At 33.6% G+C, this 27,632-nt stretch overlaps 3 protein-coding genes across 6 annotated transcripts; 1 reads left to right on the top strand and 2 right to left on the bottom strand.

Annotated features, from left to right (window-relative positions):
- Positions 1-67: 67 nt before the first annotated feature.
- Positions 68-10,944, bottom strand: LOC119687778 (putative uncharacterized protein DDB_G0282133). Of its 3 annotated transcripts, none has more exons than XM_038102264.1 (8): positions 10,863-10,944; positions 10,050-10,112; positions 8,491-9,258; positions 7,480-8,421; positions 6,163-7,422; positions 1,863-6,100; positions 751-1,783; positions 68-691 (listed from the first exon to the last, which is right to left on the bottom strand). In XM_038102264.1, the coding sequence occupies exons 2-8, from the start codon at positions 10,108-10,110 to the stop codon at positions 273-275; spliced, it is 8,721 nt and encodes a 2,906-aa protein (XP_037958192.1). In that variant the 5' UTR covers positions 10,111-10,112; positions 10,863-10,944; the 3' UTR covers positions 68-272. The 3 variants fall into 3 exon arrangements, with proteins under 3 accessions (XP_037958192.1, XP_037958193.1, XP_037958191.1); XM_038102265.1 differs by having other exon boundaries at positions 6,163-7,353; XM_038102263.1 differs by having other exon boundaries at positions 6,163-8,421.
- Positions 10,945-14,282: 3,338 nt separating this feature from the next.
- LOC119687998 (secretion-regulating guanine nucleotide exchange factor) lies at positions 14,283-16,753 on the bottom strand. Of its 2 annotated transcripts, XM_038102591.1 has the most exons (5): positions 16,278-16,753; positions 15,944-16,195; positions 15,107-15,873; positions 14,905-15,029; positions 14,283-14,841 (listed from the first exon to the last, which is right to left on the bottom strand). In XM_038102591.1, exons 1-4 carry the CDS (start codon positions 16,293-16,295, stop codon positions 14,939-14,941), a joined length of 1,128 nt encoding a protein of 375 aa, XP_037958519.1. In that variant the 5' UTR covers positions 16,296-16,753; the 3' UTR covers positions 14,283-14,841; positions 14,905-14,938. The 2 variants fall into 2 exon arrangements, with proteins under 2 accessions (XP_037958519.1, XP_037958518.1); XM_038102590.1 differs by lacking the exon at positions 14,283-14,841 and having other exon boundaries at positions 14,877-15,029.
- Positions 16,754-20,545: 3,792 nt separating this feature from the next.
- Positions 20,546-21,412, top strand: LOC119688238. The gene has a single exon (XM_038102918.1). The coding sequence runs from the start codon at positions 20,546-20,548 to the stop codon at positions 21,410-21,412; it is 867 nt and encodes a 288-aa protein (XP_037958846.1).
- Positions 21,413-27,632: the final 6,220 nt, after the last annotated feature.

The following is a 27,632-nucleotide window of genomic DNA, read 5'->3' as shown; positions in this document are numbered from 1 at the left end:
TTATTACATAATTACTTAGTCAAAAACTATATTTTTAAGTAAGTATAACATATGTGTGACGCGCTGGTTAAATACAAATATGTATATGTTATATTGCTTATATCTTTGATCGCAATTACTTTTAAAGTATTAATAGACTTCTAGCACGCATAATTACAGATACTTAAAAATATGTTTTTGTCATTCTAAATTTTCTTTACATTAAGATTCTATTAGATCTATCCATTTAATTTTTATACATAGAATTAAAGTACAATAATTAATTTTGAAATCTATTGAGCAGATTTTGGTAATGATGTACAATCATCACGTTTTTGCTCAGTTTCATCACAAACTCCAGACATGTTGCAATCACCACCATTCACTGAGGAAGTCTGAGCAGTTGATGTACTAGCATTTAAGTGCTGAAGTGTGTTAGCCATTCCATTGTCTTCAGGAGCGCACATGACACTATTTGCAGCATTCTCTGAGGTAATAACAGCATGATCTGTTGACGAAATTGGAGATGAATGCTGCGAGTTGCTGGTCTTATTGTTATCTTTAGCACCGGACATAACACTGTTTCTAGTAGTTGCTGAGGTGATGACATCGCAAGCAGTTGTGGAAGTTGAGTGCAAATTTTGAAGTATGTTACCAATATTGTTGTCGCCAGCTCCAAACACAATACCGCTTGTGACATTTAGTGATGAATCTGAAAAAATTGCTGAAGATTATTAGTCTTGTGATTAGCTTCTGAAAGATACACATTACCATTTTCAGTATTCATCGATGTTATAACGCCGTGACGTAAATGTTGAAAAGTATTAGCTATTATTGGACGAAAGTGTTGAAGAGTGTTAGCCAAGTTATTATCTCCCGCTGCAAACGCGATACTATTTCCAACATTCCCTGATGTGAGGAGACTATGAGTAGTTGAAGAAACTGGGTGTTGATGCTGCAATATGTTGCCTAAATTAGTATCTTCAACACTGAAAGCAAGACCATTTCCAACATTTGCTGAAGTAATGGCCTCACAAGAATTTGAGACAGCTGATCGCAAGTCCTGAAGAGTGTTTGTTCTATTGTTATCTTGATTACTGTACACAAGACTATTTCCAATATTTTCTGAGGCAACTGAATGCAAATTATGAAATGTGTTGACCAGATTGTTACCGCTAGCACCGGGATTGACTGCATTCAATGGACCAATGATACCACAAATACTTGACGAGATTGTGTGTGTATTTTGTAGATTACTGGATATATTATATTCAACATTACCACTAAATATTATATTATTTCCCATGGCCGCTTGTGTAATTACACCACGCGCCGTTGCAGTTTGTGAACGTACGTTCTGAAAATCATTAACTATGATGTCCGTAACTCCAGCACTAAACACAAAATTATTTCTTACAGTTGTAGGGCCAACGCCTCCAAGTTCGGTTAATGAAGCTTGATGAGACAGCGGTAAATTTTCAATCATGTTATTACTTTCAAAATGGCGCTCAAATGCCATATTAGTTCTATTAGATGATGATAGACCTGCTCTAAAATTAGTTGACGGTTGCGGATATAACTGCTGCAACGAGGTATCTATTATGTTACTTTCAGGACGACCACCAAAATTTAAATTGCTTCCTGCAATTGAGGAGCGAATGACAGGAAGATCACTTGATAATTCTGGGTGGGCCCTCTGAAAGCAATCAATTATATTGTTACCTTCAACATGGGTACTTTTCTCTTCAGACCAGTTGACTGTTGATAAACTTTGACTGCCGAAGATTCTGCTACCAACATTCAGCTATAACAAGTGAAGTGATATTAAGAAATTATTTGGTAATACTTTTGACAGCCAATTGGTTTACACAAATAACACTTACCTGAGAGTCATTACGGGTAATGTTAGGATCAAGCTCAACATAATTACTATTCAAACAGTCATTCGATGATTGTAGCAAGACACTTTCAATTGAATTAAAATTTTTGCAGAATGTTTGATTTAAAGGTTGTGGTGTCACATTTTGATTTCGATGGAAGCCACTATGCAAAGGCTGATTTGACACCTGCGGTACGATTGTTTGACTGGGGTTGAATCCATAATTTGAGGATTGACTTGACAATTGCGGTACAACGTTTTGACTGCGGTTGAAGCCATTATCTAAAGATTGAATGAGCAATTGCGATACAAAATTTTGGCTGCGGTTGAAGGCATTATCTAAAGATTGACTGAACAATTGCGATACATTTTGACTGGCGTTGAAGTCATTATTTAAGGATTGACTTGACAATTGCGGCACGACATTTTGACTGGTGTTTAATCCATTATTCAAGGATTGATTAGAGAATTGTGGTACGACATTTTGATTAATGTTAAAGCCAATATGTAAAGATTGGCTTAACATTTGCGGAACAACATTTTGAATGGGGTTGAAGGCGTTATTCAAGGATTGATTAGAGAGTTGCGGTACGACATTTTGACTAGTATTAAAGCCATTATGTGAAGATTGATTTGACAATTGCGGCACGACATTTTGACTGGTGTTTAATCCATTATTTAAGAATTGATTGTAGAGTTGTGGTACGACATTTTGACTAGTGTTAAAGCCATTATGTGAAAATTGACTTGACAATTGCGGTACGACATTTTGACTGGAGTTGAAGCCGTTATTCAATGATTGATTGGAGAGCTGTGGTATGACATTTTGACTGGTAGTGAAGCCATTGTGTAATGAATGATTTGACAATTGCGGTACGACATTTTGACTGGTGTTAAAAAGATTATTCATGGATTGACTTGACAATTCCTGAACGATATTTTGACTGGTGTTAAAGCCGTTGTGTAATGAATAATTTGATGAGCGCAGTAGATCATTTTGACTAGTGTTGAAGCCATTATTTGAAGATTGATTTGACAATTGCGGTACATTTTGATTGGTGTTGAATCCATTATTTAAGAATTGATTGGAGAGTTGTGGTACAACATTTTGACTAGTATTAAAGCCATTATGTAAAGATTGACTTAACATTTGCGGAACAACGTTTTGAATGGGGTTGAAGCCGTTATTCAAGGATTGATTAAAAAGTTGTGGTACGACATTTTGACTGGTGTTAAAGCCATTATTTGAAGATTGATTTGACAATTGCGGCACGACATTTTGACTGATGTTTAATCCATTATTTAAGGATTGATTATAGAGTTGTGGTACGACATTTTGACTAGTGTTAAAGCCATTATGTGAAAATTGACTTGACAAATGCGGTACGACATTTTGACTGGAGTTGAAGCCGCTATTCAATGATTGATTGGAGAGCTGTGGTACGACATCTTGACTGAAGTTGAAGCCGTTATTCAATGATTGATTGGAGAGCTGTGGTACGACATTTTGACTGGTGGTGAAGCCATTGTGTAATGAATGATTTGACAATTGCGGTACGACATTTTGACTGGTGTTAAAAACATTATTCATGGATTGACTTGACAATTGCTGAACGATATTTTGACTGGTGTTAAAGCCGTTGTGTAATGAATAATTTGATGAGCGCAGTAGATCATTTTGACTAGTGTTGAAGCCATTATTTGAAGATTGATTTGACAATTGCGGTACATTTTGATTGGTGTTGAATCCATTATTTAAGAATTGATTGGAGAGTTGTGGTACGACATTTTGACTAGTGTTAAAGCCATTATGTGAAAATTGACTTGACAATTGCGGTACGACATTTTGACTGGAGTTGAAGCCGTTATTCAATGATTGATTGGAGAGCTGTGGTACGACATTTTGACTGGTGGTGAAGCCATTGTGTAATGAATGATTTGACAATTGCGGTACGACATTTTGACTGGTGTTAAAAACATTATTCATGGATTGACTTGACAATTGCTGAACGATATTTTGACTGGTGTTAAAGCCATTGTGTAATGAATGATTTGATGAGCGCAGCAGATCATTTTGACTAGTGTTGAAGCCGTTATTTGAAGATTGATTTGACAATTGCGGTACATTTTGACTGGTGTTGAATCCATTATTTAAGAATTGATTGGAGAGTTGTGGTACGACATTTTGACTAGTATTAAAGCCATTATGTGAAAATTGACTTGACAATTGCGGTACGACATTTTGACTGAAGTTGAAGCCGTTATTCAATGATTGATTGGAGAGCTGTGGTACGACATTTTGACTGGTGGTGAAGCCATTATGTATCGAATGATTTGACAATTGCGGTACGATATTTTGACTGGTGTTAATGACATTATTCAAGGATTGACTTGACATTTGCTGAACGATATTTTGACTGGTGTTAAAGCCATTGTGTAATGAATGATTTGATAAATGCGGTTGATCATTTTGACTAGTGTTGAAGCCATTATTTAAAGATTGATTTGACAAGTGCGATGCGACACTTTGATGTGCATTAAAATTATTATTTAACAACAGATTCGATGCCTGCGGTGAAATATTTTGATTAAAATTGAAACCATTCTGTGACGTCTGATTCGACAGTTGGGGCAACACATTCTGATTTAGATCAACGCCGTTATGTAAGGATTGATTTAACAATTGCTGAAAGACATTTTGATGCATATCAAAATCATTATGTACCGACTGATTTGACGGTTGCGACAGAACATTCTGATTCATATTGAAGCCATCTTGTACAGAGTGATTAGACGACTGCTGCAAAATGTTTTGATGTGAATTGGATCCGTTATGTAAATTATGATGTGGCAAAACAGTTTGATTTTGATTACAACCGTTAAGTAAAGAATAATTAGATGAATGATCGGAATACAAGGAGTGGTGTGGTAGAACATTTTGATTAGGATTAAAAGCATTATGTAAAGAATGGTTTGATGGATGTGATAATAGATTTTGATTTGCGTTTAGACTATTGTGTAAAGACTGATTTGGTAACAGTGGTGGATACTGATTCTGATTCTGATTAAAATAATTATTTGAAAGATTTGATGATTGTTGTGAAGTAGTTCGATTTGCATTGAAATAATTTTGCAAAGAGTCATTCGAACGTTGTGGCGGGATATTTTGATTACTATTGAAACTATTGTATAAACACGGGTTCGACGACTGGGAGAAAGTATTCTGATTTAAGTTCAAACTATGGAGAGACGGCTGTGGTGAAATATTTTGATTTTGATTACAGTTATTATGAAAAGACTGATGGTTTAAGACATTTTGGTTTGTATTAAAACTATTTTGTTCAGAATGATATGAAGATGGTGGTACAACAGTTTGATTTATATTGAAACTGTTGTGTAAAGAGTGATTCGAGGATTGAGATGAAACGTTTTGATTTGGATGAGAATCATTATGAAAACGTTGATTTGACGATAGTGGTAAAGGCATTGGATTAGAATTAAACTCATTATGTGAAAATGGATGGGACGGCTGAGATGATATAGTTTGTGTTGGATCAAAACTATTATTTACGTTCAAATGTTGCAGAGGAAAACGTCTATCAAAATTATTATTCGATGAATTAACTGGTTCATTTGGATTCATATTGAAATTATTCAACTGGTTAAAATTCGAATTAGGAAACTGTTGTTTGTAGTTTGATTCTTGTGAAATATGTGATTGCATTTGGTTATGCATTCGATTATTATTATTATTAAAGTTCGGATTAACGCCAGAACCAAACCGAAAACTATTTTGATTCGAAACGAAACCATGAGGGCTGTTATTAACGGCCTCTATGTTTGCCCGCGAATCCAAACTAACCATAGATTGTGTGGTATTAACTTTTGGTACATTTCGAGTTGCTGAAATATTTTGAAGGCTAGCAACCTGGCGGGGACATACGAAATTAACATCAACATAACCTGAACTACATGGTGTATTCACATTTTGGTTGATGTATGTTGATGTTTGCGAATGATCAGTTGAATTGCAATTGTTGCGCAGATTTTGTGTCGTCTTTTGTGACTGAGTGTCGTCAGAAATCGGTACATTAAGTAACGTTGAAGTATTGGAACGTGAAGTTTTGTTCTTCTCATTTAACTCTGTATCTTCTTTGGCTTCATTAAATCGCATTCTCATGTAGTTGTCTACAATACTTGCACAATCAACTTCTCGACCAAGATCACGTTTCGCAGAAACATCTATTGAGAAAATGAAAATAAATTTTATTTAATATTTTTATTTAAAAAAGAATACTGTTTACCTATATTTCTTAGTAACTTCCGAACAGCTTCTGTCAGATTATGGCAGCGCTTTGAACTACTTGGTTTTGAAGACGTTTCTTTTTTAATATTTTTTTTAGCACCAAGTAACAACAGCTCATGCTCTGGAACGCAATCTTTTTTAGATATTTGACGAGGTAATAGAACCCAATTCTTACAAGGCACATGTGTCACTTTAGCAAACTCCTCTAATATTATCGACCGCTCGTATCCAACTGCGTTATCCATTAGGGGTTCACTCCTCGCATCAATAAATACAGATGCAATTACACCATCCTCCGATTTATCTGTATCAGTGTTTTGATTCTGACTACTACTTTTTTGTTGAGGTTCTGGTTCTGGAGTCTTCTTATTCGTATCGTTATTTGCAGCATTGGCGCGTGATTGCTGTTCATAAGGCACTTTTATGTTTGGTGTTACCTGTTGTTTTATTGGTGTACTTTCGTGAGCGCTAACATCATTCCAAGACAAGTTTTTCTGTGTATAGGCACTGTTTGGAGGATAGAAATGTTGTTGCTGTGTTTGCAAACCTTCAAAACTAGATGCCTGGCTTGAACTTAATTTTTGGGTTCTTAAGTGGTGCTCATGATCTGTAGGTTTTAAATTTGGGCAGTTTTGCTGCTTATTAGCATTGAGTTGACTAGTATGCGGTTGATGTCCAGCCACTGGTGCAGAATGACCTGTAGTAGAATTATCATGTTGCAAAAATAGAGTACTGCTACAATCCGGGAAATTTCCAATATGTTGCGACGATGAGTAATGTTCATGTGCAAAGGAGTAAGGATTGTTAGGTTTATGTTGCTGATATTGACCAGCATGTATATTAGGGTGTTGAGGAGATATGAATAATCTATTACCGTAAGAATTAAATACATTTTCATGACCTTGCTGTTCACTGCGTACTTCATGTCCTTCTGAATTCAACGGATACGATTGATATTCACTTTGAATAGCTTGATTTTGGTTCAGATTAGAAATAAAGTTTTGTTCACTACCCTGTTCCATCATTTTATCGGTACCCAGCATATGTAAGGACTGCTGAGTTTCATAGCATGATTCATTACCTAATGAATTCCTCATACACGTTTGGCTGTCACGAACGACACTTGGGTTTGAATTAAGAACATAAGTCGTATTATTGTTTGCCTTATTAGGTTTTTCAGCATTCGGTTCTGCAAATGAGGAAGACGTATGATACAGCGTATTGAATTCTTGAACTAATTGTGAAGGATTAAGACGAGCTATTGGATATTTAAGATGCAACCTCATAGTATCAAATGGACTGAGAATTGGCATACCTTTTTGATTGGCCTTAGTTGAATATGACTGATGCTCTTGAGTAGTTTCCGCATTGGCAGGTTGTTTTGATGATTGGCTTGCTTTCGTAGTAGCATTCTGCTGTGCTGTCTCATCAGTATTTTGCTGTGCTGTCTCATCAGTGTTTTGCTGTGCTGTCTCATCAGTATTTTGCCGTGCTGTCTCATCAGTGTTTTGCTGTGCTGTCTCATCAGTGTTTTGCTGTGCTGTCTCATAAGTGTTTTGCTGTGCTGTCTCATCAGTGTTTTGTATAGCTCCTATAAACAATTGATGCTTTCGTTTGCCATCTTTAGCCGGGTTAGCATCAGGTACCAAAAACCAGTCAATTTTATCTCTTGTTGAATCTCTCTCCAAATGTTTCTTTATTACTGAGCGCTCATAACCGATAGCATTTCGTTGCAAGGAATCATGTTGTTCACCAAAACTTACTGAATTAACTGAATATTGCTCAAACGGCTCACCATCGAATTCAGGAAAACTGTACTCCTTATTGCTATCTGGCGTCTTATTAGTACTGCATTGGGGAGCCTGTGATGGTTGAGAGGATGGCTTTCCTAAATTATTCATAAACTCGAGAGGCTCGTTATGTATTGGAATTAACAATGGTGACTTGTGCTTTTGCCCAGCATATGGATGATGAAGACGATAACCTTTATTAGCAGTACTCGCACGTTCTCTCATATCATCAGCTGTCATAAAGTGTGAACCATACTTAAAATCACTTTTTTTAAAAACATCTTCATTCCAAGCGGCAAAACAATCCCTACAAGCTGTTAACGAGTGTTCAGTAGCTCCAACATCAGAGATACTATTGGAAGTCCTACCTGAATGTGGTGATGTATCACGGCTACTTCCAGCATTGCTTGCAGCAATAAAAATATTGCTCTCTAAATCTCTTGGCGATGTTGCAGTACTTTGAGCACCTGAAATATTAAAAAGTTTTAATAATTTTTCTTAAATCATATTATGTTAATTAGGTTCTGAATAAATACCAGTAAACTGTTGATTTGTGATAAGGCGCTGGTGACTACTATCGTTATGACACTCAGTAATACTTGTTTGACCATTATTAGAATTACTTTGCATTGCGACAGCGTTGGACTCATCTTGTGTATTAGTCTTAGGGAATCTAAAATTTCCACCACCGTAAGAAGTACGATAACCAGAAGTCTGTGAACCATTTATATTGATGCTCGTTGAACTTCTTGGAAAACGTTTTGATTTCATAATATTTGCTAGACCAAACTGATTGTTAGCATTAGAAAATTGGGGTCTGTCATTTCGATAACGTTCATAAGGTTTAGGAAATGGTTTCCTTTCAAATTCAACCTTTGAAGAATTTTCACGAAGAACATTGCAATTTTTATTAGTACGCAAAATTCGATTCGGTATATTATCAACTTCATTTTGTTGCCGTTGATAAACACTGCTATCTAAGTTTTTATGCAGAGGATTGTATCCGACTGATCCAATTGATGTTTCGGGTCTGTGCCTATCCCCTGCATTTTTATTCGCAAACGAAGGCTGACTGCGTTCATTCTTGTTAGTACCATACTTTGCCTTCTTAAAACGCGCCAAACCAGAAACAAAGGGATTTTCACCATTTTGTTGCATTTTATCACAATAACGTTCAAATTCCGTACGAACGGTAGATGAATTCTTACCCCAAAACGACGTTGCTATATTATTAGCATCAGGATGAACACTAGCATTGGAACCAGTCGCCGGGGAATTGTGTTCCATACCTGCGCGTATTAGACCTAATATAAAAAATTATATGCAAATTTCATTATAATAATTTACCATAAAAATATTGTGGTTTATATAGAAGAATCCGAATAGCGTCTATTTGTGATATTTTTACAAATAGACGCTCACACAAATTACTAGTACATAAATCCGCCGATCTATTACTAATGTAGTAAAGCAAAGCAAGTGTTATGGCACTATGTATGTGTTATCGATACAAAAGTGAACAATGAACAAAGCGCCGTTAGGTTCAGTGGTTCAATGTGGGGCTTGGTAACACTTTCATCGAGACATTGAAATTGATTAACCAAGAGTATTAATGTAGATATATGTCAAAATTTTTGCAAACACTCTCATCTTCTCGCTAACACATATATTTTTGATTGTAGACTTAATTGAAAAATAATACATATACGTATCGATTTTCATAACAATATTCGATGTATTCAATGGCTCAATGCTACTTACACATTATCGAAGAAATGCTTTTTATGAACATAGAAGTTATAAAATAGGCTTTTACCGATATTCTGACAGACTGTTACTTTGGACATTGAAATTCATAGTATTATACTTTATGGAAACCGATGCATTCAGAGCCAAAGTTGCTGACTAGTGAGCGCGCGGTCGATCCCGCGATTTTGCAATTATAAAAGTGTACGCAAAAATCGGACCACTTCTGGACCACACTAAACCACATATTATGCCAATTACCATGCATATATATATATATATATATATATATATATATATAAATATATGATAAAAAAAAATATTATATTTTATATATGCAAAAACTTACTTTCAAGTGCAATCGCCACAGTCTCGATTAACTTTTGTGTAGTTGCCAAGGTCTGCTCCATTACTGTTAGAAATATATAAGTACCGTCTTTGAAAATGTAATTAGATTTTTTTTTTTTTTCTGAATAAAAATATCCTTACTAATTTGCCGAAACGAACTCAACTGTGTAAAATTTTTATCTGATAATTTTAGATAGTAAGTTTTTAGACATTTTATATCAAAATGTCAAAAGTAAATCGATTTAAATTATTCCTTCAAATACACATATGTATACTTACATAAATACATATACATGTGTATTTATTCTAAGTATATATATAAGACTAGAATTTTGCTCTATTTGACAGTCAATGCCATATATATAACATATATATAATATAATTATAATTATATACAAATATATATATAATACCATTATAATTATAATTATATCTTTATTTGTATATAAATATGTATATAATTAGAAGTGTCATAAGCCGTCCTCGGATAACTATATAAAAATTTCAGAAAAGGTTAAAATATTTCAAAAATTTTATATTTTTTATTTTTTTTTTTTCAAACGTTACTTTAAAAGAATTTAATGGAATCGCGCTGAAGAACACGGACTCCGCATATATTTTTGTTATATATTGCGGACTCCGCAAAGTTGCTAACATTGAAACTCTTACTAACGAAATGTTATTCTTAAAGGATATATATATATATATATATATACATATATTTATATAGATATATACATATTTATATAGATATATACATATATATCTATATATGTTCCATATAATTATCTATTGAATACTATTCGGCACTTACTTGGTAATATTCAAAGTCAAGTTCTTTACTAAATTTCAAGACACCGCTTTTTAAATTGTGAATAAAAATGTGTGCTTTCCCTTCAGAAAAAACTTTAGACTGAAATATTATAGATTTTTATTTGTATAAGTGAAAAGATATTTTTGACAGTTAAAATTTTTTGTTTGGATTTGATAATTATTGTACATATTTGCTTCCGATTTACACGATGTCAATGGGTTTTAGTTTTTGATGAAAAACTAATACCCCGCAGAGTATAAAACTGTCTTTATGATTAACAGTCACAAAATTCGTTTAAATATTCTTAATAAAACTAACTAACTGAAAGTTACTAAAGTTAAATATAATTACTGTTTTTTAACACATAACACAAGTCTGTCTGAAGACCACTTTTTGTTAAGACATATTAAACGGACTTAATGTGACGATATAAACATATCCAGCAGTTTATAGTGGCATCGATACCAAAAGAATCACAATATCATCGATACTTTAATCAGCTTTATGGAACCAATGTGTGAAATTTATCGCTTTATGCTATATGCTACTTCCTTTTTATATAATATTAATTTAATTATCATTTTAAAATCAATATAATAATAAAATATATACATATATTATTCACATATATAAATACCTTTTAATTAAATTTCTTAATTTTTAGTTGATACTTTTGGACGCTTTGTAACAGCGTTAAAAATTCCCCTACAAAATTATATTGTTTCCACCACGCAAATATATTGATTCCACCACGCAAATATATTGATTCCACCACACAATTATATTGTTTCCAACACGCAAATATATTGATGTCACCACACAATTATATTGTTTCAATCCCACAATTATATTGATTCCATCTTACAATTGTATTGTGTGATCAGTACAAACTAATCAAAAAAGTCTCAATAAAACATCGATGGCTAAAGTATCGATGCAGTATCGCGGATGTACCGGTAATTTTGTCTACTGCGTAGTTTTACACACTGTCTTCATTAGCTTTATAATTAACACATACAAATTCCAAATACATATAAGCAATCGTACATAAAATTTTAACATACTCTAGCCATTTTAGACGCCAAGTTAGAAAATCTGATTCCCGACCATTAACACCTTTTTCGAATTCTATCCAGAGTCTACACTTATATAGACAGACTTTGACTGACAAGTTTTTGCCAACACTACTATTCCTTTTATAACACACATGAAATTCGCACATGAAATTCGAAAATAATGCATAAATGCATTCGAACATAAAAATTTTGCCAAAGTCTAACGAATTTAGATTGTCTAGTTATAAAAAATGCTTTAAAATGCAATACACCAATTTTTACTTTGAAATCCATTTACTTCAAGTCAAATATATTCGAATCTGTTCTTTTAGATTGAACACTTCAAATATTCGAATATTTTCGAGATATTCGAAAAACTTAAAAGCAAATCTGCTTTGTATTTCTTTTTATTCTTATTTGTATTTTATTCTTTTTTCTATTTTTTATTCTATTATACTCTATTTATTTTTATTTTGTTTCACACAAACATATTTTTTGCTTTATGCTTCATTTCATCTTTGTTTTCTTTTATGCAAATGTTCGAAGATGGTGTTCGAATAGATATTAATGACTCGTTGTATTCAAGCGAAATAGTCAAGTAAAAGCTTATTCGAATACTAAAATGCTTGAAGTTTCGAACGGCTCGAATAATATTTAAAGCACTACGGTTTATATTTATTTATATTTATTTCTTTTCAGGTAGCCAAGCTGCCATTAGATCACTGATATGCAGTTTAGCCATATTAATTATAACTCAAAACTGCCACGCTGCTCTCAATGACTTAGCTAGGATTGTTAAGGTTAAACTCATTTGGGTTCCCGGTCATAGGGATATCGCGGGCAATTGCAGGGCGGATGAACTTGCCAAAGCAGAGGCTCTTGTCCCTGAGTTTCACTTCTCAGATGTTGGCATGCTACTAGCTACAGTCAAACTGGCAATTAAACAAAAATACCTGAGCATAGCGAAGCAATACCATACTGATGAACAACACTGTCACATATCTAGGTTGACTTGGTCAAATTTAGACAAGAAACGAACTAGTCAATTGCTTCAACCTGCTCAGCACCACGGTATCTTTGCTGACGTGCCACTGTGAAGCAGGAAGGCATGATATGAGACTTGGTCGCCCCTGCAATGATTTTTATCAAGACTGTGGCTCTGAAGATGATGCGGAGACCGTGCTCCATCTCATGCGTTAGTGTTCTTCTTTAGCTAAGATAAGATCAAAAATCTTCGGGGCCCCTTTTCTCACCGACCTGACCTAGCTATCATCCTGTAATATTAGGGACCTAGTCAAGTTTATAGAACTCAAAGGTTGATTTTCCTTTACCTAATGGTGGAATCGTGCCCTTTTTCGACGTTGGTTGTATACTAATTTCAAGTTATGTAAGTACTAATACTATTCCTGTAGTATTACAATGGGTCATTATTTATGCTCAAGTGGGCTTGTTTTTTTTTTTGGAAACAAGGCCGGCACTCCAACCTAGAAAATTTAAATTACCTAAAGCGCAACATCAGTGTATATAAAAAATATATTTAAATAAAAAAATCGTGATTTAACTTCGAATGTGATCTTATCGTCTTAATAACTGCCGACCATAAACTACATCAATGACTAAAATATCCAAAACGTCCATACAATAATACTGAGGAAGTGTCGAATTAATTAATTTCAGAGAGCTTGCAGAAGACTGTGGATCTCCGACTTAATCAGATTTGTAAAATGTATATAACAATAGACCTTAATAAAGCACTCTGCCCGTTAGGTTTCGTATTTACTAACCTTGGACTGAAAGTACATTTGTTAAGCTCTTTTGCTTTAATCCCACAGGTTCTTGAAAAACGACAAGTATAAAGCTAAGGATAAAAGGAATATATTAAGAGGTCCAGCTTCATATAAAGCATTTATCATGCTAGCAAAATTGTTTATTCTACCTAAGAGATAGACTACATCTTATGTGATGACTTGAGTGATCGAATTAATTGATAACTGATTGTAGCTAATAGAGGGTCTGATAGAACATTTATAGCAGTCAGCTTTGCACAATTCCTTCGTTCAGATCGTTTTCCTAAACTTTGTCTATAAAAAAAGGCAGCGCGATTCGTTATTTTAAAATAAGAAGTTTCAAAATGTAGGTCCACCACTTCATTGCTAAAACTTCATGCACCGATTTTATTAATAGTATGCTTTATATAAATAATATTCAATTTAAATATAACAATTAATTATAACAATAACAATAACAATTAATTAAATAATTAATTAATTAATTAATTAATTATAATTACAAAAAATGTTAATACTTATAAAGAATATTTACAAAAGTAAAAATATATTTTATCTTTTATTTAAAATTAGGTGGTTATTTAATTTATGATGCCTACTTTAGCAAAACACAAGCTTCAAGTTGTATAAATCAACCGGCCACACCATATATCCCCAGCAGGTCCAATCCACAAAAAAAAACTCCATATGACGCACAGAATATGTGCTTTTATGTTGTTGTTGTTGTTGTAACCTGCTGGGCCCGGAGTTGTCGAATTGAATTGCTGTGGAACGTAGACCCGTAATTTAATAGCTTCTTTTTCTTGTCAACCTTATCCTTAGATTATATGGCCTTTTCCTTTACATATCCATATCACAGAAAAAGACGGATGCCATATTCCTTTAGAGCCTTAGAAGTTTGACTAGTCTATTAATTTTTTTTAATGGCGAAATTCTTAATGCAATACATAATATAGGAGTTTTATATATTAAATAAACGAATTCCTCGCTTCTCTGTTGGATGTGTCTACAACCTGAAGTTACTCGTTTTTCAAGTCACCGAAGTCTAGCTAACCCAACCAACAGAGGACTCGGAGCGTGCTTCACTTCAATTGCTATCAATAAATAGATATTTTTTTGCACTTATAATTAATTAAGCTGAAAGCAAAAACTTTCATTATAATAATACCATTTATTTTAATAACATTAATACACACATACAAGCAACAAAATAATATAAATAAACTCATTTTAATTACGTAGCTTCACAGATAGCAAAGCAAAATCCCGCACCGGTGCCAGCAACTTTACATGTTGAGCCCAACTCCACTAAAGTGGCAGCATCTCTGCAATACAAATACATATTAAAATCGATTAAATATACATATACCGCTTCCGCTCTACCGCTTCCGCTAAAACTTACATATTCTCAGTGTTATTATTGCCGCAATTGCCGTGTTCGTTCCAGCCCCAAGTGTAGACGGCACCGCAAGTTGTACGCAGTAGACAGTGTTCAGCACCGAAGTGCAAACGCGCCGGCACAACTTCACCTGGCAATTGCAATGCAATTGGCGTAACACTCTTATCTGTAAAACCGCCAGTACCAAGTTGTCCGTAACAGTTGCGTCCCCATAAGTAGACGCAGTTGTTCTTCAACAACACAGCATTGTGCGTCCAGCCAACAATTATTTGCTTGATTTCGTCCTCAAATTGAAAACTGTTTGCTTGACCAAATTTATTATTTCCTAAGCTTATAACACGTCTACCGCTCCAATCACCTTTGTGGTTCACTTCCTGTATTTTCAGCAACAAATGGTTTTGTCCACTGGCTATGTCGGTGATGCGCAAATCTTTGCTATTGTACAGCGCAAGCTTCATAACTTTGGCATGATTTAGCATCATAGTTGTAACACTCAACTCCTCAGGCGGCTGTTGCAGTGTCAAATTGCCAAATACAAAAATCTTATAGTTCTGCGTCAGTACCACACAATGACGCATACCGAAACTTATGCGTTGCGACTTCTCGCCACGAGGTAATGAGACGTTCATAGGCTTAGAGATAACCGCATATTCACGCTGACAAATGCCCAGTTGCTGATATGAATTTGAGCCCCATACATAAAGTTCTTTGGTTACAGTTACACAGCCACTTATATCCCAGCCGCAAGCAATATACTCCACAGGCACATCCTAAACATCCAAAATTGCATCTTATATATCAGTAGATCAAATGCTCGAGATTAACAACAAATTAGCTTACCTGAAAAGCATCACTTGGTATGCATTCAAATCTATTATGGCACTCTTTTAACGAATCCAAGCCCAATTGTCCACGATTGTTCCAGCCGCATGCATGCACACGCCCATACGTATCCAACACCAAAACATGACCGCCTCCGCCACGTATACAACGTACACCGCTCGCACTAAATGAGTGTTTAGTTAACAATTGCGGCGACATGCAAAGTTCCGACTCAAAGCCAAGGCCCAGTTGGCCATGCGAATTTGCACCCTGCAATAATAGCAATCGAAAGCATTTAATGGCACACCCATTATCCGTAATAAATGCAAAGCAAACACAAATCGACACTTACCCAAACGTACACTGACATTTAATTGAATGTTTAATAAATTAGTCACAACCACTGGTTGCTAATACCACGACCAGCACGACTCGACCAGGTGCTGCTAGGGCAATCTCTTCTTCTTCGATTGTTTTCGCTTGTGGCGCGTCCTGACTTTTCTGCTGCTCATGGGCAACTGCCCGCAATTGGCGTGCTCCACTGATTTTATAAAACGTAATTCGCTAAAAAATGTCGTTTGTATGTTTCACTTTTTATTTTATTTACGTTTATTTGTAAAGAATCGCTTGCTCATTTCTCGTGCTGCCTGCCAAACGTGGTGGTGCAAGTTCCAATTTCCAACCAGCGAGCAACGAGCAGCGAACAGCTGATTGCCGTGACAGTTGCGCACAGGGTGCTTTATGTCAGTGATGAGTGATTAACGGTGCGCCTAAAAGTATGACGTAGCTTAGGCGAGATGCGTGCGACATGCAATCGCATAAACAAAAGATTTAAATTAACAACTTTACTAAATAATAATTACTTTAAAAAAATTAAAAAAAAATTTAGCCACACATTTCAAGCTGTTAAAAAAATATATAAAAAAGTGTAATTAATACTTTTTATATGAAATCTCTAAAGTTTGCACACGCTTAGTCGAGGTGCCATTTATTGCGTCCCCTCTAATGTCAGCCTGTGAAGATTAATTTTTATGTGCATTTGTGCATTGCAATTATATGCAAATTTGCAACCTTTGCGAAGTTGAAATCAATAATTGTCATGAAAGTTTAGGTTTGTAATAAAATTTTCATTTCATTTCTGCAATTGTGCATTTGTGCATTTTTGCTGTTTTTATTTTATTTACTTCCGTTTGAATAGAATATTTGTGGTAGCGAATTCAAGGACTACCTACCTGAGTGCCATGCAGTCATACATAATTATAAATTATTTTTTTTACTATTTGATTTACATATGCACATTATATATTTTGTGGTAAATTTTTGAATATAAATTTAATAATATTACTTTTGTCTTTATATATAAAGACTTCTTATTAAAAAAAATTATTCCTACGAATATATATGAAAAAATATGCAGCCAATGTAATTTTAATAGTACAACCTATTGCCACTACTGTACATTTACAGTCACGGCGACAAATATGTATGCATTTTTTAAACAAATCAATTTAATAATAGTAATAATGATAATACTCTGCCCTGGCAATAGTTGTATATAGTGTTTCATAAACGTAAATTACGTTATTTATAATATTACAATTATATAATAATTATAAAATTATTAAAAATAGTTTATAAGTTTTTATTTGCTTCACATAAGCCTCTAAATTAGTACATTCAAGGTTAATGCTGTTTTCGATTGCAAATTTGAATTCAACCTAAAATTACTCTTGGTTTTTCAGTTATCATAGCCCAATCGAACGTTTTTAGAGTAATATAACATTTTTATAAGTGTGTTAGCAAACATTTATACTTTTCATAAATATATAAATTAAATCAAATCACACTCTATTTGTCAAGTCATATAAAATAGCTGTAAATTTCAAAGTAATTCTGTTACTCTGGGCAAATATCGCGAGTGTTATAAATTAATCCCGAGCGTTATACAGAATTACCAATCGAAAATGAAAATTGTACTAACACCGAATCTCGATTAAAAAAGCTACCCCAGATTTAGCAAAACGAAAACAACATAAGTTTGCAGTGTGAACATTCGAAAGCGTATGTAAATTAATCGCACGCGTTTAGGGTGATCCCAACATTATTTGACATTTACACATATATTTGAAATGTTGCGAGTCAACAAATTCTTGTATAATATTTTTGACAGCATCGCGGCTAAGTCGAAAATTTTCTTTAAAGTATACATAACATTTTTTATAAACGAGCTTCTTATTCCGTATAATTTTCAAAAACATTGTCTGCGAAATCCTTCACCCTACGCTTTTTTATTTCACTGATATTTATAAGATTATTGAATATTTTGAAATCATCTGAAGAATAAAACTCAGACAATGAGCCTATTTACACTATCATGAACGTGAGATGAACTTGACGACAACATGAACTGTCAGTTCAATTCACACTATCATGAACTCTCATGAGCGTGAAATTTGTTTTGTTTTGTTTAAACGTATAAAATGCTTGTGTGTAGCATTTTATACGAGCACAGTAAGACAACAGAAATTAAGAGTATTCAGCACTAAAAGATAAACATAAACATAACATTGCATATGTATATTTCATTGCGTCAAATTCATGAATTAACATCACACTCTCTTCCCTCTTGATGAGAGCATCTATAAGTAACCGGTTTTCAAGTTCATGTTCATGTTCATGATAATGTAAATTGGCCCAATAAGTAACCGGTTTTCAAGTTCATGTTCATGTTCATGATAGTGTAAATAGGCCCATAGATTTTATTTTGATGCGTTTTTTCTTGATGTATTCTTTGATTAAAAGTGACAGCGTCTGGTTGAACATAATTTTTTTTTCTTACGCCAAGAAAAACAAGAATTGATTATGTCGTCGGAAGAAGAAGATTATGATATTTTCTCCAACATAAAAGATATTGAAAAAAGTAAGTACAAATAAAACAAAATTGCTTGTATATTTTAAATTTGTTAACTTTGCAAACAGATATTGAAGAACAAGTTAAGTTAGCATTTGCGAATATGGATGAAGATTCAGACACATCTATGAGTTTAGTGATTTAGTGATTAGTCAATTTGGTGGCTCTATTGTAGACACAGCCTACGCCTAAGCTTTCTTCCTCCAATTACCGGTTCAAATACCTGCGGAAGAGAGCTCTAAATCACATTTGCTTAATGAGCCTACAATAGCACCTATTGGCAATGGTGATTTTTCGTCTTATCGCCACGTTGAGATCATTGTTGCTTGTTACGGTGGAACTAAGAGATTTTGCTTAGGCTACACCATTTGGTTTGGCAGAAGCAAGGTTAGACAGATATATGTCATTTTTAGACAAAATTTGGCAGTTTTGGGATATGTTCACCCGCGAAACTGATCCTAATTTTATATATTTTATTATTTTATTCTTTTGTCACATTATTTTAATTGAATTTTCAACTATTAACTATTTTCAACAAGTAAACACAACATTTCAAATATTTAAAATGCAATATGCATTTCATATATCAAATAATATAAAATAAGTGTTGATTTAAGTGTAATTTTATTAATCTGGCAAAATATCTGGATAAACTCGAGTGTTATATATTTTGTTTAAGGTTAACCAAACGAAAATAAAAATTGTACCAAAAATATATTTCGGATAAAAAGCAGAAATTTAATACTTTAACATCATAATATACCAGGGGTAAAATATAGATATATCATACAAAGTATTGAGCTCAAATTAATTACTTTAACCATTTAGCAATTTAGCGATTTAGCAGTATGCCAATTAAAAATATCAAAAAAGACATTAATTTTCTACACTTACAGTGGCGTCCACAAAAAAAAAATTTGCTACTTTTAAAAGCTCCATAATTTTTTATATTTCTTCAAATTTGTTACATACTCAAAAGTAATATGTACGCTAATATTAATTATTTTTTTATATAGATACAATATTATATTGATTATAATTATTTTATTCCATATAATAAGCAAATTGCCTAAAAGTATGCAATTACTAAATTACTTGCACATGACCAAAGTGGCTTCTATTTGTTGTTGGCAAGCCGAAGAAGACAGAGGTAAGTATTTACTCTGACGGTTTCCAGGAGAATGTAAATGTATACCCCTACGGACACATTTTGGAAAGCACCAAACGTGCCGAATCGTCTGCTTTCTCATTTTCTTCCATGTTTCTATGTCCAGGAACCCAGGGTTCAAGAAGCTGAGTGATATCAGCTAGCCGGTTTAGTTTTCCATTGCAGTGAAATCTTAGAAAATCAAGCTTCATACAATTAGCACAAGTGCCTGTGCCGATGTTTATCGTGGACATATTTTCTAGAGATTCACAAATGTAGGCACGGCTCACTGCACTATAACTCTATGTAGCATGTCTATTCCAAACACAAGCACAAAGTCTAAAATAAAAAAAATAAAAAATGACATTAAAAATCGTTCAAGTTACCTGGGATTTTTGAGTATGAAAGTATTTAAAATTATTCATGGCAATAAAATATAATTAATACTAAAAGTTTATTTGTAAAAAAAATTTTTTTTTCTTTTGCGTATCGTGCGTTCACAAAAAAAAGTTCACAAAAAACAAAAAAAATGGAATATCCGGAAGTCTGCAAGACGTACACAATGCCCAACGAGATTAACTCGATGCATTATTCCAGAAATGGAGATTTGTTGGGTGTTGTTACGGATAATTTTTTTGCAGTTATGAAAGGATGTAATGATAATCTGACATTCACCAAAACCTGCAATGGATTGGGCGCAGACAACTTGCAATTCACCCATGAGAATAAATTGCTCTTCACAACGAAAGAGAAATTTGTCGGTGCACGTATACTTGACATGGAAATCGGTATATTCATTACAAAATTCAGTTATGCAAAGAACTTTCGCAGTCTTTCCATAAGTAGCGAACCATTCGTCTTTGCCACCACAGCGGATAATGAGAAAATCAACGTTTGGGATGAACGTAGCGCTACAGCTATCGATTCGGTGAAGATGCAAGGAAATGGCGTAGTGAAATGCTTTCCACGTAGCACCACTATATTTGTAGTCACTACGTCCGGCATTTTTTTATATGACAGAAGAAATCTAACTAAAAATGCGTTCGCTGCTTATGATATTCCGGGCTATAGCGCAAATTGTCATGTTGATATCGCTGTCAACTGTGAAAACATCTTAGTCGCCGATCAGAAAAACGTGACTTTGTTTGAATTGGAAAATATGAAACCTGTCCGCAAGTATGGACCTTTTACTGGTTCTGACAGCGAAAAATTTGGTTGCTGCTTTAACATAAATGGACAATTGCTCCTTGTGGGTAATGCCGAGAGCATTATTCATGTATACGATGCAAAGTCGAATAATCGTTTATATACTCTAACTCACGTTAATCCAGTTCATTCAACCGTAAGTAATATTCTTGTCAATGGTCTTTATATGAAGATGTCTTCCTCGGCCGGGAAGCAATTGGATATTTGGCAGATACCAGAATGATAGCAAACGAAGTTTGCCAAAAAAAGTTTGTCAAATTTTATAAAATTTGAACATTGATTTTGCTTTTCAGAACACAACGAAATTATAATCAAAACAATATTTTTTAATTAAATTTCAAATCGATGTGCTTTCATTGACTTCTTGTTAACTCTCACCTATGATTGAACTGTTATAAGCTGTATATATTATATTTATTACACTTAATTGTCTAATAAAGTAACGCGTTATCTCCGTGTTCTGTGTAACTCCAATAATCTTTCGATATTTTAATCCATTTCTTTGTTTTCATTAAAAATTTTGTTAATTCTTATACAATTTTCAAGGATCATTTGGGGAAGAGACCTATTGCTCCCCTATCCAAAACCATCAATAATACTCAAGTTCATTATATGTAGAATGTTCGGTTGAAACAACAAACCATCGGAGTCGCAGTATATAGCCCTCCACACTTCATTAATATAATTAATTTATATTAATAAAATTTATTATTAATATTCATATTTTAATTTTATAAATATTATTTATTAATAAATAATAACTTCAACGATAAACCTTTGTTGCGACAATAATGTACAAAAATATGTCTAAATACAAGCCGGTAAGTCAGATTCCAAAACCTGACAGATTACTTTCATTTTTATCGCGATTTTTCAGCAGTAAAACCATGGAAATCTGAAAAATTGTATATTAAATTTCTTGACATGATATAGACTCACATATACATACAAATAAATCAAACAACACTTGCCGTGCCTAATAGATCCTATAGCATCCACGACTTCTTTCCTGTCGTAGGTTTTAATCTATTCTCTGGTTCTTGTTCCTGTAGCCTTTATTTTGGGATTATTCTGAGTGTACTCAGAGTACAGAAAAAAAATCCTCTTCTTCCTTATGTGTCTTACAAGTAGGCAACAATATAACCCCCTACTGTTGAGTCAAAGACACAGAAGAAACACAACAATCTTTTGCCACCAAAATTCACTGTTCTTTGCTTGGTGAATATATATATATATATATAACGTGACCAGAGAGATAAGAAGAAAGAAGTATGGTTGGATTGGACATACACTGCGTAAGCCTTATGAAGATATCGCGCATGCTGCAGAGGCAGACCAGCAATGACCTGGAGAAGGATAGTTCAACTGGAGACGGGCAAATTGTTTAACGAGTTAAGAGCAATAGCACACTTTTGTAGACTTCTTAAGCTCCTAATGGAGTATGGAAATAATAATAATACTTTAATATTAAATTATGTTTAATAATATATAGTAATATTATACTAATCCTTACTTTTGTTAATGTAGTTGAGCTAAGTAAAAACTTAAATGTATAAGTACTTATATATATACAGTGGCGTCGCTAGGCGTCAGCGAAGTCGGCGACCGCAGACGGCCTCGCGCCCACAGGGGCCTCGCAAAAAGTTACCGACTGTGGATTCTAAGCACTTAATAAATATTTTGAACAATTTGATTTGATAATGGCATTAACCATATTCGAAATATTTCCGAATGTTTATATAGTAACCAGATTCATGTTCACAGTTCCAGTCAGTATAACTTCAACGGAAAGAAGCTTCTCAAATTTAAAATTGATTAAGACATACTAGAAAAGTATGATGATCCAAGTAAGACTATCTGCATTCCAAATTCTATAAACTGAAGCGAAAATAGCAGCTATGATATAATTTTAAAAAAAATTGAGTGAAGCTAAATGTAGGAAAATTCATTTATTTTAATTTGTGTTTATTTTAATTTGATTAACAATAAAACTTTCAATCATGCTTTGTCATATTAGTGAATGTAACTTATTTACTTTTACAACTGGGTTGTACCAAACGAAAAAAAAAGTACCAATTTTGGTACTAAAGTACCATAAGTGGCAACCGTGCTCGCAATTCTATATATATACATTTGTATATATACATTTGTATATATGCTTATATATATATACATATATAATATATATATATATATATATATATATATAGATCAATCACTATTCAATAATCATGAAGCTTATGAGAGATATACAAATTAGTCAATGAGATGGGTGGGACCCTGTAGTACCCCCAGCTATCAAAGAGTAAAAGTGCCGAGTTGCGCTAACTCGAAAAAAGAATCAACATCAACATATATATATATATATATACATACATATGAAATATAATATATAATTGAATATATTCAACAATATCATACCGGAGATAATTGTATTGCTGGTGTGTAATATCGATGTCCTGTGCGATCGCATCGAATTGAAAAGTGAAAACCGCATATTTTTATCACATTCATAAGCTCATAATTAACAAAATTGTTTACACGATTGTTGTTGCATAATTAATTTTAAGTACAACATAAAAATGTTAAGTTAACTTTATTTTTTTTTTGCCTTCATAATTATGACAACATCAAAACAGAATCAGCATGGGTTCGGTTGCATATTGATATTCATCGCCTCGGCTCAACTTGCCTTGCCTTGCCACATTTGAAATGAACCGAGAGTATTAACCACAGAAACCACAGTTGAACGATGGCCACGATGCCGTTCCAACGCCTACACACAACCACGACAATACATATGTTGCCAAAATCTTGCAAATAAATACTCCAAATATAGGACAATGCCTTTACGCTCAGGTTGTGACTGTAGCTGTGACTGTGACTACGGCCACGGCTGCAATAATGGCCATAACTGTGTCACTGGCGCGAAGGATGACTTGGAGGAAGATGAAGACGGCAAGCGCACGTTCATGTCAATTCCTTTCATTATGTTTGCATATGTGGAAATTATGATATTGTAAATATGTAAGCGCAACTAATTAATTTCGACATTATAATGATGTAGTGAACAACCACAACAAAGCATCGATGACCCTTTGAGCACCTACAAGCGTTAAACCGAAGGTGCCCAACAACAGCTATAACAGCTATAAACGGAGTATCCTTTTAGTTGATTAGCCAGCCAGCCAGTCATCCACTCATCCAGTCCTCCGGTCCGCCGGCCCTTCGCTCGCTTTCTGCTGGAGAAAGTGAGTATAATTTATGCAAATCAAAATAACTTTTTTTTTTCATGAATTTATAAATTCTTGGTTCAGTTTGCCGCGCGTATTTAAAATTTTTTGTTTTTTCTCCTCTTCTCTCCTCTTCTTCCTGGCATTGATTTTTTTACTGCCATCCGTAAATCCGCAACGTAACACAATACTAAGCGGCGTTCGCGTAACGCTGGAACCCAATCGCAGTCAAATTTATATTAAATTAAATTTTATCAAAATATGCTAATCTCGGCTCTGTGTCAGATGCACAAACACTGGACATAAACGTTATTTAAATCCAAAAAAACGGCAACACCACCAACACCAGCAACAACACAAGCAACAGCAACAACAACAACAGCAACAACACTTGTGCAAACTTGAAAGTTGCTGGCGTTTACGTGTGGATTGCGCGTGTACGCATTAATTGCCTCCAGTAGCGCATTTGAAGCGCTTCCAGATCAAAAACTTTCCATCAACTCTTTATAATGGCGTGAATAGATAAATCACTCTGGAGTCATTCAAAAAGAGTCTATATGTATGTGACTTCGTACTTGAGTTCTGGGCAATAGAAGGTTGATAAAATGCACACAAGCGAGGAGGTACGTTTCTATTATTGAATTTTAATTATAATTAATTTTAAATTATAGTCATTACGGTACTAAGGACGTGTGCGAGTTAGGTTAAGTCGATGCTAAACCAAATGGGAGATTTTTTGGGATTTTTTGTACTGCACACATTTAGCCATTTATCAACACGTATCGACACATCACTGCATTATCGGCACAAATTAGAATATCCCTCTTTTAGAACGCAACTTACCCTAACTCGCACACGTCCTGAATGTCATCCTTTATAGTTAGAATAATGAACTTTTAAAATTTCGCAGACACAAATGGTGTTTCGAACAAATAATAGGTCTGTTCCACGAGCTACTCATAGTAAATTTGAGTAAACACTGTGTTTACACAAGCGCGTTTCACCAGCAAATTTTCAAGTATTTTTGTGTAAATTTTACTTCTGTTTTACTCATGTTTTACTACGAGTAGCTCGTGGAACAGACCTAATTTTTGGTATTCGATTTCTAAATGAGAAACATATGATTTGCTTAATTTGGGGCAGTATGCACACTTACCCTATTAAATTAATTTTATTTTAAAGAAATTAAGCCAATTTGGCCGTCTGAACATAGTACAACTTTTAAAAATAAATTGCCCAGAAGGGAAATTATCAAAATTTGAAATACTTGACATATGTTTTATACATAAAATGTAAACAAACAACAGCTGAGCTGTAAATAAAAGCACTGAGGATGTAAGTATTTAATAAGAACTTTGTTATTGTATATGTAATTGATATATAAAATATATAAGAAAGGATTTAATATGTCAATTATATATTTAATTTTTTTGTATAATATATTATTAAGTGAAGTTCATTTAAGCGTATAAAAGTTCTAACAACTGCTGAAATGAGCTCATTATAATGTAATTAATTTAATATATCAATTATATATTTAATTTTTTTATGTAAGACAATATTAATGGAAGTTTACAAAAGTTCTATTAGCTGCATAAATGAGCTCATTATAATGTGAACGTTTACTTATTAATATAAATGAGCAAGTGCCTAAATGAAACAGTGTGAATGTACTATTATTAAAGTCAAATATATATTAAATAATTATAATTTTTGCTACACACTGGTGTAAACTGTTATTACTGTATTTAATATGAGTTGGAAAAATTGAAAAATATTTCCATAACCTAAACTATTTTGAAATTGTTATTTTTTAATGTATATGTATGTATATATATAACTACATTGGTCAATATTTAACTCTACAGAAGTAATCAGTCACTGGAAGAGCGGATTACTTGCATAACTTTTTATAATCATCTCAGTAGTGACTTTACTGAATGCATATATGTATGTATACTCTTAATAAAATATAACCGAATTCCTTATACTAAAAAACCTCTACTGTGTTGTATAACATATAAATTTCAGAGTCCTTATATAGTTTTTTTTTATGTTTATTTTTGATTTTAATATTAATTAATGATTTTGCGTTAACGCATTTTGTCGTCTTTTTTGCAAAGTCACAGCCTAAAGTTACAGCCTGTAAAGCATCAAGTCTCGTGTCATAATTAAATTATTATTTATAATTTTTTGAGATTATGTGTATGAAGGCTCTTCAGGTGAAGTTGCCGTTTTCTGCTTATGGCATTCCCTGACGGTTGACTGGTAAATAATTCCGACATATTTGATAGTGAATCATTTTAATTGCACACCTTCAATATCTTTACACATACTTAATATTATATCAATTTTATTACTGACACAGTCCAAAAATTACTATATACATATATGGAAATTAAATCAATAGCTGTTTTTAATGGCTCTTGAAAATAAATATTTGGCAATGACCGAAACAGCTGTGTCTTAAGTCCAAAAATACATTTGATTAAAAATTTGAGATTTCCACATTTTAAAATTTCTCTCTATTAAGCGGATTTGATTTTCCGGTGCAGCGGAGTACCTCGGTCACTAAATGGAAGACATTTAGCTATTTTAATATTGATCGAAAATGTCTCTCAGTGAGTACTTCTTTATAAAAGACAATGATAGGAGCTATGTTAGCCAATCTCAATCAGATCACCATAAGTAAGTAGTTTTTGCTGCAATGGATACTTGATATTAGACAAACTAAGCTTTTACAGACGAGACTAGATACTGTGTGAGGAACCTCTGCTCCGCATCATTATTGAAATGTGTTGTTTCCCATAAGAACCACATTATACAGACGATTAAATGAACGTAGAATGGATCACCTGATTGCTTACAGCATAACGTAAAGTATTCAGTCTTTACGTTCTCTACGTTACTAATGTTAATATTGTTAATATCAACAATTTTTTGGTTAAGGTTTAGTTTTGACTAATTCAAAGGATCGAAATTAAAGAACTATTAAAAAACGCAAATATAGTTAGATATATTAAGTCGCAAAGGCTACAATGGATTGTTGATATAGTAAGAATGGGACCGGAGAGAAAGCCGAGCAGCATATATAACACAAAGCCGATGACAACCAGGCACAGAGGTAGGCCAAGAACAAAATGGGATGAGAACGTGTATAATGATGCAAAAAGGATTGAACACTGACCTGGAAGAGAGTAGCAAAAGATC

Source organism: Teleopsis dalmanni, chromosome X, assembly GCF_002237135.1.
Source record: "Teleopsis dalmanni isolate 2A chromosome X, ASM223713v2, whole genome shotgun sequence".
In the NCBI taxonomy this organism is placed as follows: Eukaryota; Metazoa; Arthropoda; class Insecta; order Diptera; family Diopsidae; genus Teleopsis; species Teleopsis dalmanni.
This window is presented reverse-complemented; position numbering and strand designations above follow the sequence as displayed.